The following is a 14,436-nucleotide window of genomic DNA, read 5'->3' on the forward strand; positions in this document are numbered from 1 at the left end:
GTGCGCACGCGTGTCGTACTTTCACAAAAGCCAATGTAGTTTCCCACAAGGTCTAGCGACGCTTTTCAGTCTCACTGTTGATCATTGTGTGATTGACAGGAATGGGGTGTTTCTGGGTGGTAACTGACCGTTTTCAGGGAGTATGCTGAAAAACGTAGGCGTGCCAGACAAAAACGCAGGAGTGGCTGGAGAAAAGGGGGAGTGGCTGGACGAACGCAGGGCGTCTTAGTGACGTCAAAACAGGAACTGAACAGTCTGAAGTGATCACTAGCTAGGAGTAAGTATCGAGCTACTCTAAAACTGCACAATCTTTTATTGTAGCAATGCTATGATCCTTTCGGTTGCACTTCAGCTAAGCTAAGATACACTCCCCGAGGGCGGTGGCTTAGCGTTTGCAGTGCTGCTAAAAACAGCCTGCGAGCGAACAACTCCGAATGAGGGCCATTGTCTCATATAACTCCCAAAAAATAATGGAGAACAAAAATTGAGGATAAAATAGGGAAAGATCAAGAAGAACCACTTCCTCCTAGTGCTGAAGCTGCTGCCACTAGCCATGAAATAGACGATGAAATGCCACCAATGTCATCTGCCAAGGCCAATGCCCAATGTGATAGTAGAGGGCATGTAAAATCCAAAAAGCCAAAGTTCAGTAAAAAGAACCAAAAAAAGAAATTTAAATCGTCTGAGGAGAAACGCAAACTTTCCAATATGCCATTTACGACACGGAGTGGCAAGGAACGGCTGAGGCCCTGGCCTATGTTCATGACTAGTGGTTCTACTTCACATGACGATGGAAGCCCACATAACTGAGGCATTGACACTTATGTTGGTGTTAGACGTGCGTCCGGTATCTGCCATTCGTGCAATGGGATTTAAACAATTGATTGAAATATTGTGTCCCCGGTACCAAATCCCATCTAGATTCCACTTCACTAGGCAGGCGATACCGAGATTTTGCCATTTAATTCCAGTGATTTGGACGTATAATTATTAATTACAGTGATTTTGCCAATTAATTCCAGTGATTTGGACGTATAATTACAGTGATTTTGCCAATTAATTCCAGTGATTTGGACGTATAATTATTAATTACAGTGATTTTGCCAAGTAATTCCAGTGATTTGGATGTATAATTCCAGTGATTTGGACATATAATTCCAGTTGGAATTGTTTGTGTGGCTTGGCTTAGTCATACAGCTACCTCATTGCATCTCTTCGACATCTTTGCATGAGGTGCTGTTTGGGGCCTAGTTTTTGAAAAGTGCCATCCTGTCTGACACTGCCATATGAGACCAGGGGCATACGCGCACGCGTACCTAGAACTAGAAACCCCCCCTGGCGGGCGATCCATCGGCGCTGGTGTTTTTTAATTTTTTTTTTACTGGCTACGGAGGAGCTGCACCTGTAACGCGGCTGCAGCATCTCCCTCCGAGTCCTTACACTGACAGGCGGCTGCTGTGCTGTCTGCCTGTAGGGGGAGCTGCAGCGAAAGCACGCAGCTCCTCTCAGGCAGTATGTTGGGCATTATGACAGAACTTTTTGTGTAAAACCAAAACACAAAAAGTGCCCGCTGCACATCTCTAATAATATATATATATATATATATATATATATATATATATATATATATATATATATATAAATCATACAAATTCAGCACTCACCTAATATTGACACTTCAAACTGTAATTCATCTGAATTCAGGGAGTGTTAGTTCCAAAATATTGCAATAGTTTGTTAAGCTGTCCAGCCCCTTCAGTAGGGACAGCTGCTGAGGCAGGCAGTAGCTGTCCCTACTGTTATCAGCCACTCAGCACTACTGCAGCAGCCAGCAGGTGAAAGAGGGGACAGTAGTGTACATGATGTCCCAATTACTGTGAGTAGCATGTGGTTGGGTGGAGGGGCTGTGCTTCCTGTCAATGGTGTGTTTGTAAACTCCTTTCATGTATACTCTGTGTATGCATGTATACTGTATGTATGTGTGTGTGTGTGCATGTATACTGTGTGTGGCTGTGTGCATGTATACTGTGTGTGGCTGTGTGTATGTATACTGTGTGTGGCTGTGTGCATGTATACTGTGTGTGGCTCTGTGCATGTATACTGTGTGTGGCTGTGTGCTTATATACTGTGTGCGGCTGTGTGCTGTCTGTAACAATTGACATAGGCGCTAGTGAAAAAGTAATGATAAAGCTGAAGAAAAGAATATCATTAGTGACACCTATAAAGAAAAAGTTGGTTAGATAAATGTTTACAGCTCTTTTAGGGTAATGTGGAAAGAGCCGGTATACTCGAGTTTGATAGTGGTTCAGGTTACCTGTCCCTATCTTACACTAATCGGGACCTTTTCCTCCGCTGTCCGTTAATGCGTTGTCTTCAGATGCGTCTAGCCGCGATCGGCAGTTGTTGATGACGTCACCTGCTGGTCCCGTGAATCTGCTCCATGTCGTGGCATGCCTATATTCTGTTTGTAGCATTTCGTATGCAGATACAGCCACAGTCTCACACAGAATATAGGCATGCTGCATATCATTTTAATCGACAGAATCTGCTTGTGCATCCTAGCCACATAGTAATGCAAATAAGATGCATTTTCAAAAAGAAAAGGTGCCCGACGTTGGCATTGAGGCAAGATATATGAGGACACATCCGTATCCAAGCAGAGGCAGAGGTCACAGTGTTAGTGGCCGTGTGAGTGCTGTGTGCATGTGAGTGGGTTGGTTGTGCAGTAGTGTTCGGCATATGTGTAAGGAGCATTATGTGTCATGTAAAAATGCATTAATAATGTGCAACATATGTGTAAGGGGCACTATGTGTCATTATATGTATAAGGGCATTAATAATGTGCAGCATATGTGTAACAGGGTACTACTGTATTTGTGTCATTATGTGTATAGGGGCACTAATAATGTGCAGCAAATGTGTAGAGGGCATTATGTGCGTCATTATGTGTATAAGGGCATTAATAATGTGCGGCATATGTGTAAGGGACATTACGTGTAAAATGGCATTAATAAAGGTTGTCATAATGTGTAAGGTGCATTATGTTTATAAGGACATTAATAATTTGTCTCATATGTGTAAGGGGCATTACTCTGTGGCATTATGTGTATAAGGTGCTCTACTACTGTATGTGGCGTTGCGTATAGAAAGGGCACTACTGTGTCGTCTAATGTGAATAAAGAGCAATAGGGTGTGGTGTAATGTGAAAACGGAGCAATTAAGTGTGATGTAATGTGAATAAGGGGCTCTACTGTGAGGAGTAACGTTTATAAGGTAAAGTGATACTACTGTGGGATGTAATCTAAATTATGGACACTATCGCATGATCAAGTGAATAAAGTTGCAGTACTGTGTGGCGTAATTGGAATTGGGGTTACTATTGTGTGGCCATACCCCTTGCCAGCAAAAACACACCCCTTTTTGGGCTGAGCGCCAAATGTGCGAACTGCTCCTATTTAAAATATTGGAGGTACAAACACCAAAATAAGGACTGCTATGGGTGAGGAGTGATGGTGCTGGGAAAGAGGTGCAAGGTCAGAGGCGGAACCAGCGGTGGTGCTAGGGGGCATCAGCCAAAATCTTGCCTAGGGCATCATATTGGTTAGGGCCGGCTCTGTGTGTGTGTACGTACGCTGTGTGCATGTACACTTTGTGTATGTAAGTATGCTGTGTGCATGTAAACTGTGTGTGTGTGTATGTATGTGTGCATGTATACTGGATGTATGTATGTATGTATGTATGTGTGCATGTATACTGGATGTATGTATGTGTGTTGTGTGCATGTACACTGTTGTGTGTGTGCATGTACACCGTGTGTATGTATGTATGTATGTATGTATGTATGCTGTGTTTGTAAGTATGCTAGTGTATGTGTGTACGGCACTCTTTTGACATACAAAATGATACTCAGGTGCACTCTGTATTTAATTTGAATCCAAGTAAAAAAGGCAGGAGCCTGTACCCCTAACACGTTGGTATGCTGTGATCTTGCATCATTATTGTTTTTTTATAAAATCTAAGGGCCCCTGATTTTTTTTACCGGGAAAATATATGTAAATACATGTACAGAACCCCCCCCCCCCTCCCATGAAAATCCTGCGTTTGCCACTGAGGGGTACTGCTGCATTAGTCCTGGGGTACTGCCATATAAGTCCACCAATTGCAAAAAAATTTTTAAAACGACAGGGGCGTGCTGGAGATGCTGTCAGTGGACCGAACAATTGCAGCCCACTCTTGACATTCAGCCACTGCGTGACGATACTAGATGGGCCAGGTGGTTGTGTCGCTTAGCTTAGTCATACAACAACCTTGGTGTACCTTTTTTTCTTCTTTGCATCATGTGCTGTTTGGGGCCTTTTTTTTATATCTGCCCTCCTGTCTGCCACTGCGGTGCCACTCCTAGATGGGCCAATTGTTTGTGTCACTTGGCTTAAGGTGTGTACACACGGTGAGATCCTTGCTATGTCCTATTTTTTCTTGAGATTTCCCTTGAACTCCCCGGAGCCCAGATAGGACAGATTTTGACTAACTTTTCTTGAGATCTGTGTTTGTGTGCTTAAGATTTTGGCTTATGTGAGATTTCGACTTATGTGAGATTTCGGCTTATGTGAGATTTTGACTATCTCATTATAATAGTGGGATGGCATTACAGGGTTGGGGGGAGTGTCTTTTTCGACTGTCAGCCATTTTTAAAACAGTGCATTTCTGCTCTGTGGCTGATTTTTTATTTAATTTTTTCCCAGTGAACCTATGGATTCTACATGGACAAGAGGACCGAGGGGCTGCGTGGGACACTAGGTAAGTATGTGCGAGTGTGTCGGTGTGTGTCAATAAACTTTTACCTTCACGGTGTGTGTGTTTTGTCTTTCTTGGGGTATTTCTTTTGTTGTGGAACTATAGGTACCAGCAGGCCTTTTAATTCTCTGCATGCTGGTACTTGTGGTTCTCTAAGTACCAGCATGTGGGGGAGGCTTGCTGGGACTTGTAGTTCCACAGCAAAAGACAATATTCTTTTTGACACAATTTTGACATCAGCCCGGCACCCACCGCCCAGGGGTGCTGGGGACAGCCTCGGGCTTCACCCCTGGCCCTTGGGTGCCTGGAGGTGGGGGGCCCATTATTTAATGGGTCCCCAACCCCCCAGGGAACCCCGGCCAGGGGTGACTAGTTGGGGTGTGTGATGCTGCGGCCGCAGGGACCTGTATAAAATTGTCCCCCGGCTGCGGCATCACCTACCTGGCTAGTGGAGCCCGGTGCTGGTTTCAGAAATATGGGGGACCCCTACTCTTTTTGTCCCCCGTATTTTTGGAACCAGGACCGGACAAAGAGCCCGGTGCTGGTTGCTTAAATATGGGGGACCCCTACTCCATTTTTCCCTCATATTTTTGAAACCAGGACCGGCTCAAAGAGCCCGAGGCTGGTTATGTTTTTTGGGGGGACCTGCACATAATTTTTTTTTATTTTTAACACTTTCTTAACATTTTTACACAGAAGCATGCACGGATCTTATTGGTCTGTGTATGCTTCTGAGTAAGGGGGTCATTCTGACCTGATTGCTTGCTGCAGTTCATCTCAGCGATCAGGTCAGAAGTGCGCCGAATGGCCGACAGCTGTCGTGGGCTTGAGATCGCCTCGGCCTGATTGACAGGCTGAGGCGGGAGGGGGCGGCACGGCGGCGTTCGGCTGCCGTTTTGTGGGCGCAGTCCGGCCAACACAGGCGTGGCCAGACTGTGCGGGGGCGGGGGGGCAGGCCACAGCAGCGTGGCGTCACACGGAGCCGCTGTGACCCGGCCAACGACGAGTAGCTCCCGGCTAGCACGCAAAAGTTGTGCTGGCTGGGAGTTACTACTGAAGTGCAAAAGCATTGCAGCTGTATGATGCTTTTGCACTTCTGTGGGCCTGACATGCGGGGCACACTAGCCCTGTGCTGGGCGTCCCCCTGCATGTCAGTGTGCCTGATCGTAGGCCTGCAAAATTATGCAGGGCTACGATCAGGTCTGAATTAGCCTGTAATAAAACATGACCCCAAAAAAACATAAAAAATATGTGGTTCTCGGCAGTATCCCCCCCCCCCCCCCCACACACACACCTCAGCAACACTCAACTCCCATCCACCCCCCCAAAAAAAAAAAAAAACACTACTCCCCCACCTAAACATGCTATAGGGCGTTTTTACTACCTGCCAATAACAAAATATGAGCCCCTTTACATTTTTTTCAAAATACACCACACAGTTTGTTTTTTCCAAAACTTTTTAAAAATATTAAATGCCAACGCCAACTCTGGCCAGGATTCATAAGCTGTACCATGAGAACGAGTGCCTTTGGACAGGGACTATGCCAACAGAACAGGAAACGGGCAAATCTGAGTACAGTAGAGGCAAACAGTGCAATTTTGCCTTGGGTGAAGAACATCATCAAATTTCCAAACAGTCTTGAAGGAACACAAGAAGTGCAGACATCACAACGATCCGTAGTCCGGGACAGTGAGGTCACAAAACCGACGCTGCAGTACTAATGACCTCAATACAGTTCACTTTGAGCAAGAGCGTAGGATAAGGTCACCTGCAGATTTTTCTAACAAAACTAAAAAACCGGGTACAAAAAACTAATTATAAATTAAAAAAACGTGGGTCGCCCAGCACAGAGGACTGTGTACTCGGCATGTCAGAGTACATGCCACTGGACGAGGTGCAAGATTGGGGGGAGGGGCTGGGCTGTGTGTCTCCCGACGGAAAAAAATACGTTTGCTGAGGGGCGTTTACCGGCGCATGCTCCATGGGGGGGTTGTTTGGGAAGGGGGGACGGGCCAAATTTGGGTGATACCAAGGGTCAGTTGGCACTATCTCACACGCCGACACCAGTGTTTGGCGCCTGCCGCGTGAGACAGCCTCATTGACTAACCGTTGGAGGATGAATTTTTGATCATCCGTCATCAGGCGCATCTCCGATGCAATGAAATTGCCAAATTGTTGTTCGGCATCCGGGGGCCTATGCAAAACCTCCTCAGCGCGTTGAAAAAACTGCTGGGAGCCAGAGGGGTTGCTATAGGGGGCAGAAGCGTTCCTCCTTGCCGTGCGCCTCGGTCTTCCTGGGCGCGCCTGTGGGGGTGCCACCGGCTCCGCTACCGGCTCCTCCACTTCTGCCCCTTGGCCTGTGGTAGGCTCCACCTCCAGCTCCGGGGTAGCATCCTGCAATATAAGAAATACAAAAATTAGGTCTATGTCAAAATTGGTAGGTGGCATATGAAACAAATGTGTGTGTACTTACCAGATCCAGACTCTCCTGGGCCTCCTCTTCGACAAGAACTGGAGACTCTGGATCTAGAGCGTCCCGTGACCTTACCCGCGCCTCTTGCTCTATAATGAACTGAATTTGGTCATAGTACCATAGCGTCGGTTTATAGACCTCATCAGTCCCGGCTCCGGATCGCTGTGAATCTTGCACCTTCTTGCGTTCCTTCACGAACACTGTTCGGAAATTTGAAATTTTTTTCTTCACCCAATTCACATCGACATCAGAGTTTCTGCCTCTACTGTACTCAATAAGCTGCTGATATGCCCGATTCCGCTTGATTCTGTTGGCATAGTCCGGGCTTCGGACACGCCACAGGCACTCGTTCTGACGGTACAGATCAATGAATCCTGACCAGAATTGGCGGTACTCCTCAGATGACATTGCTGGTTGAAAATAAAATAACACAATTAGCCGACAAAATTCAACCGTCACATACAAAAAGCCTAAAAATACTATTTTATATATATATATATATATATATATATACAACAACCAGTCAGGCGGCACTCCAATACCTTCAAGTAAATTACATTAAACAGGCCGGTGCCCTCCCATTGAAGAAAGGAACATTCCTTCCCCAAATATTCATCCTCTTTAAAGGCAGCACTCACGGTGAAGAAACAAGACATCCTGTTTCTTCGCCGTGAGAGCCGCCTGAACAGAGGAGATATCTATCTATCTATCTATCTATCTATCTATCTATCTATCTATCTATCTATCTATCTATCTATCTATCTATCTATATATCACATTAAAATACGCTGCACCCTAAAAATGCATCCCTTAATGTGTCGCCAGCATCTCCCCGGCAAGGGGGCGTGCCCTCATTATTTAAATGGGCCTGTCCTCATTTTAATGGGCGTGCCTTGTCTGAAAAGACTACCTCATACCCCAGTATTTGACCGTGTACCAACAGATCATGCCCACCATAGGGAAATAAAAATTCTACCATCTTAAGCCCCACACAGTAATGTACCATATTATGCCACACTCCGCAATGCCCTTGATACATTAAATCCCCACATTACGGCAGGCAAGAGTCAGCATTTTACACATTATGGCAGGCAAGTGTTCCCCTTTTAACACAGTATGGCAGGCACGTGTCCCCATTTTAGACATCAGGGCAGAATCCCCATTTTATACATTATGGCAGGCAAGAGTCCACATTTTACACATTATGGAAGGCAAGAGTCCCCATTTTATACATTACTGCAGGCAAGTGTCCCCCTTTTTACACATTATGGCAGGCACGTGTCCCCATTTTATACATCAGGGCAGAATCCCCATTTTATACATTACTGCAGGCAATTGTCCCCATTTTAGACATCACGGCAGGCAAGAGTCCACTTTTTACCAATTTTGTTGTCCAGGGCTTCCATTAACTTAATGGAGAAGGGTCTGAATGTGTTAAAAAAAAAATGCGTGAGGTCCCCCCTCCTAAGTATAACCAGCCTCGGGCTCTTTGAGCCAGTCCTGGTTGTTTAAATACTGGGGAAAAATTGGACAGAGGTTCCCCGTATTTAGACAACCAGCACCGGGCTCTTAGTCCGGTCCTGGCTCCAAAAATACGGGGGACAAAAGATGTAGGGGTCCCCCGTATTTTTAAAACCAGCACCAGGCTCCACTAGCCAGGGACATAATGCCACAGCCGGGGGACACATTTATGGAGGTCCCTGCGGCCGTGGCATTACCCCCCCAACTAGTCACCCCTGGCCGGGGTTCCCTGGAGGAGTGGGGACCCCTTAAATCAAGGGGTCACCCCCCCTCCAGGCACCCAAGGACCAGGGGTGAAGCCCGAGGCTGTCCCCCCCATCCGTGGGCGGTGGATGGGAGGCTGATAGTCATGTGTGTAAAGAAAAGAATATTGTCTTTTGTTGTGGAAATACAAGGCCCAGCAAGCCTCCCCCGCTTGCTGGTACTTGGAGTACCACAAGTACCAGCATGCAGGGAAATAACGGGGTCGCTTGTACCTGTAGTTCTACAACAACAAAAAATACCCAAATAAAAACACAACTCGCACACCGTGACAGTAAAAATTTATTACAACACACTTGCACACTCACACATACTTACCTACATCCCACGCCGGTCACGTCCACTTGTCCAGTAGAATCCAATAGGGTACCTGTAAAAATGAGAGACAGATTACTTACCTACATCCCACGCCGGTCACGTCCACTTGTCCAGTAGAATCCAATAGGGTAGGGGTACCTGTAAAAATGAAAATGATACTTAACACATCCACAGGAGAGAGAGAGACTAACCTGCTGCTGCTGGGGAGAGCCGCATACACTGCAGGGCCATGCCGCTGCTCCTGTCAGTGGGAGGACGGAGCCGGCGGAGGAGGGGGGAGAGCCGCATGTGGGAGAGCCCCCCAGTGCCAGATACATTGCCCCACAGTGCCATATACGGTGCCCTCCAGTGCCAGCATACATTTCCCCACAGTGCCAGATATGCCCACCCCAGTGCCAGGTTACAATGCCCCACAGTGCCAGATGTCCCCCCCCCCCCCAGTGCCAGCATACATTGCCCCACAGTGCCAGGTTACATTGCCGCACAGTGCCGGATATGCCCCCCCCAGTGCCAGGTTACATTGCCGCACAGTGCCAGATATGCCCCCCCAGTGCCAGGTTACATTGCCGCACAGTGCCAGATATGCCCCCCCAGTGCCAGGTTACATTGCCGCACAGTGCCAGATATGCCCCCCCAGTGCCAGGTTACATTGCCGCACAGTGCCAGATATGCCCCCCCAGTGCCAGGTTACATTGCCGCACAGTGCCAGATATGCCCCCCCCAGTGCCAGGTTACATTGCCGCACAGTGCCAGATATGCCCCCCCCCAGTGCCAGGTTACATTGCCGCACAGTGCCAGATATGCCCCCCCCCCAGTGCCAGGTTACATTGCCGCACAGTGCCAGATATGCCCCCCCAGTGCCAGGTTACATTGCCGCAGAGTGCCAGATATGCCCCCCCAGTGCCAGGTTACATTGCCGCACAGTGCCAGATATGCCCCCCCAGTGCCAGGTTACATTGCCGCACAGTGCCAGATATGCCCCCCCAGTGCCAGGTTACATTGCCGCACAGTGCCAGATATGCCCCCCCAGTGCCAGGTTACATTGCCGCACAGTGCCAGATATGCCCCCCCAGTGCCAGGTTACATTGCCCCACAGTGCCAGATATGCCCCCCCCAGTGCCAGTATACATTGACCCACAGTGCCAGATATGCCCCCCTATGGTGCCAGATATGTCCCCCCAGTGCCAGGTTACATTGCCCCACAGTGCCAGATATGCCCCCCCCCAGTATACATTGCCCCACGGTGCAAGATATGTCCCCCTATGGTGCCAGATATGTCCCCCCGCGGTGCCAGATATGTACCCCTGCGGTGCCAGATATGTACCCCTATGGTGCCCCCCAGTGCAGATACGGTGCCCCCCAGTGCTGCCCCCCAACCCCGCTGCTGATATACTTACGTTCCCTCCTGGTTTTCTCCTCCACGTGCTGCCGCTGCTGCTTCTTTCTTCCTCCGCGCTGTTTAGAAAATGGACCCGGCGGGGAGTGGCCACATGACGCTGATCGGCATCGCAAGCTCATATCGCAAGGTACTAGAAACACTTGCGATATGAACTAGATAGTACACCGATCTAGCAAGGATTGACTTGCCAGCACGGTCTATCTTTGCTTGCGATGCCGACCTGGCGGGGACGCGCATCGGGATCGGATAAGGATCGCAAGGTGACTTTCACCTTGCGATCTGCACTATCTTTTCTTCCGATTTTGACTATATAGTCAGAATCGGAAGAAAAAATCGCACCGTGTGTACACACCTTGAGTCATACAGCTACCTCATTGCACCTCTTCTACATCTTTGCATGAGGTGATGTTTGGGGCCTAGTTTTTGAAAAGTGCCCTCCTGTCTTACACTGCAGTGCCACTCCTAGATGGGCTAGGTGTTTGTGCCGCACACTTGTGTCGCTTATCTTAGTCATACAGCCACCTCGGTGCAACTTTTAGGCCTAAAAACAATATTGTGAGGTGTGAGGTGTTCAGAATAGACTAGAAATAAGTGGAAATGAATGTTATTGAGGTTAATAATACCGTAGGAGCAAAATTACCCCCAAAGCAATACACAAAAGGGTGGTTTTGGCAAAACCAAGCCAAAACCAAAACCACAAAGTGGAATTAGAACCAAAAAACAAAATACGAAAAGTGGCAGCGCACATCTCTAGTTTTGACTATATAAAGTATATCAAAAATACAAAGAATATATTCAAAATATATTCTTTCTATTATTCTAGTCATTTTTTAGTCAAAACTCTGGGGTAAAAAAAGTCTATTGCTGGTGAGGCACTTATCTTTTCCACATATCGCCGATCAAAACTCACCAAATTTCCAACAGTATATACTGGTGTACCTGTGTATAATGCCCACATGTATATACTGCTGCACCTGTGTATAATGCCCACATACAGGGCCGTCTATTAGTATGGGCTCAATGGGCTCTTGCCCAAGGGCCCCAGGAGTATAAGGGCCCTAGGCTGATAGCTGAGGGTCCCCTCTTTTCAGGGGGTACCAGATTTTTGAAAATCAGCCCTAGGGAACCAGAGATATCCGACTTCAAACCAGTGGTCCCCATCCAAGCCTGTTAATTGCTCTTCCCAGCCAGATATCTCAGGCTCTGTATGACTTAGAGTTTTTCTGAGGATAAATTTCAAGAGCTGGGACTCTCCACTTTCGGTGGATACTAGCAGCTTGTCTCTACTATGCCCAGAACCAGAGATATCAGCCTTCCAGCAGCCGGTCCCTGCTCCAGCTCCACACGCCTGGTATCCAGTTTTATATATTTGTTGGTGGATTGCTCTGGCTCCTGAACTCTGACCCCAAGACCCCAGTACCTCCTGACAGGTGTCCGCAGTACCTCCTGACAGGTGTTCGCAGTACCTCCTGACAGGTGTCCGCAGTACCTCCTGACAGGTGAGACACTCAAATGTTTTATCCCATTGAAAGCTAAGAAATCTTTTTGCAGGAGCTTGAGATATCTGCAGTCAAGCAAGCTGCTCTCTCACCAGAAAATGATGAATATTAAGCCAACTCCACTATCCACCCCTCCCTTATGTGTTAAACACCCCCTACCACCCTGGAAGTCTTGTACTGGGGCCCCTTTATTCAGCCCAATGTCCTCTTCTACAGATTAGTGTTCTCCCTCCCTACCACCCCATCTGTGCAGTAAAGGAGTAATTAGCAGAAATAACTGTTCCAGGTCCTACATGCTGAGCGGAAGATAGAACACCCCCTACTGCCCGTGGAACATCAAAGCTGCCGCTGATATCACCCCCACCCATGGAGGATGGGTAGGGGCCCCAGTGCATTGCTGTGCCCAGGGGCCCACTCTGCTGTTAAGACGGCGCTGCCCACATATACTGTATATATTGCTGCACCTGTGTATAATGCCCACATGTATATACTGCTGCACCTGTGTATAATGCCCACATGTATATACTGCTGCACCTGTGTATAATGCCCACATGTATATACTGCTGCTCCTGTGTATAATGCCCACATGTATATACTGCTGCACCTGTGTATAATGCCCACATGTATATACTACTGCACCTGTGTATAATGCCCACATGAACCCTTTGGCTCATATATTGTGTGTAAATCTAGCTTTGGTACTAGCAGTGCCTCCTGAGCCAATTACCTCACCGCACATGCCTGAGTACCAGAGCCCAAAAGATGTCATAGCGGTCCTGCATTCAAAACTATAATAATAGGCTTGTTAAAATGACAGAATAAAAGCACATTTTCCAGAGCTATCTTAATAAGATTCCTTTGTGAGCCATTGCTACAGGTATGTGCTATTTGTCAGGCATCATTGCTGGTTGTTGATGAGGATCTCTCTCTTTCTCTCTCACTCTCTGTCTAGAATAGAAGGAGGCATTCTGTTTACAGGAAGAACTGTGCTAAAATGACCAGTAAATGCCTGACGCACATGATGAAGAGTATACAGTTCTTCTCTAAAACTCTGTCTATTGATTTTGTGATTGCCCTAGTAAAATACACTGGACTTATTGGTCAGTCACATCCTTCTACATCCCCACTCAAGTAGGACTATTAAAACCTGACCTACTGCATTAAACCATAAATAACCTCTAATGCAAACTCTAGCCTTTTACTATGTGCGGAAAATGAGAAGCTGCACCGTGCCATTTGTAAGGTATTGTTATTCATACAAGATAATGAAGTTATGATTCGACAAGTGAATTATGAATCAAATATTTGTCTGAAAAACTGACAATGAGCATTATTTATGGCCAGGGGTGACTAAAAGCGTGATCCTGTTGCATCTTCATTGTGTTATACTATTTTGCTAATCAATATTTATGTATTGTATCAGAGGTCTAATGAAAATTGCATTCTTTAGAACAGAAAATGATGACTACCCTGTTTTTAGTGCCCATGGGTTGCTGACTGGAGAAGGTCCTATCACACTGAGACTGTACATATGCTAATGATAATAATGAAAATGTTCCAGTCAGGGTTGCCATTAGAAATTGTAGGGCCAGGGACTGACAAAATAGGCAGCCACCTTCCCCCAATAAATTATATATATATATATATATATACAGGCAGTGGCGGATTTAGGGGGGGGGCACCAAGGCACGTGCCCCCCCTGTCATTTTTAGTGCAGACTGACATGCGGACGAGAGTCCGCATGTCAGTCTGCGGTCTCGTTTCCTCCCTGCTGTTAGGAGGGACACGGAGGGCACAGTGCGTGCCTCTCCTGTGTCCCTCCTGTGTCTCCGGCGGCCGCTGGTCTCATAAAGGAAGTGCCGTTCATGAGCACTTCCTTTATTACAGTGACCCGCGGCCGCCGGAGACACAGGAGGGACACAGGGAGGCGTGCACTGTGCCCTCCGTGTCCCTCCTAACAGCAGGGGAGCGGGGGGGAGCAGCGGCGGCGGCGGCGGAGGAAGGGGGGGACGCACTGGGGGGAATATCTGGCACTGGGGGCATATTTGGCAGGGAGGGAGGGGGGGGGAGAGAATATCTGGCACTGGGGGCATATTTGGCAGGGAGGGGGGGGGGAATATCTGGCACTGGGGACATATATGGCACTGGGGGGAATATCTGGCACTGGGGG

The 14,436-nt window shown here is 47.6% G+C and overlaps 1 protein-coding gene and 1 long non-coding RNA gene across 2 annotated transcripts in view; one reads left to right on the forward strand and one right to left on the reverse strand.

The window, feature by feature from the left end:
- LOC134932027 (uncharacterized) overlaps nt 1-7,676 on the reverse strand; it is a 52,668-nt gene extending 44,992 nt beyond the window's left edge. The window contains exons 1-2 of the mRNA XM_063926040.1: nt 7,269-7,676; nt 6,903-7,189 (exon numbers count right to left, since the gene is read on the reverse strand). Coding sequence (XP_063782110.1) covers nt 6,903-7,189; nt 7,269-7,676 — 695 coding nt within the window. The remainder of the gene's footprint in view (nt 1-6,902; nt 7,190-7,268) is intronic.
- Nucleotides 1-13,454, forward strand: part of LOC134957791 (uncharacterized) — a 73,040-nt gene extending 59,586 nt beyond the window's left edge. Inside the window, exon 3 of the long non-coding RNA XR_010186837.1 lies at nt 13,224-13,454. This is a non-coding gene — a long non-coding RNA (uncharacterized LOC134957791). The remainder of the gene's footprint in view (nt 1-13,223) is intronic.
- The last annotated feature ends 982 nt before the right edge of the window (nt 13,455-14,436 follow it).

This window comes from Pseudophryne corroboree, chromosome 1 (assembly GCF_028390025.1).
Source record: "Pseudophryne corroboree isolate aPseCor3 chromosome 1, aPseCor3.hap2, whole genome shotgun sequence".
In the NCBI taxonomy this organism is placed as follows: domain Eukaryota; kingdom Metazoa; phylum Chordata; class Amphibia; order Anura; family Myobatrachidae; genus Pseudophryne; species Pseudophryne corroboree.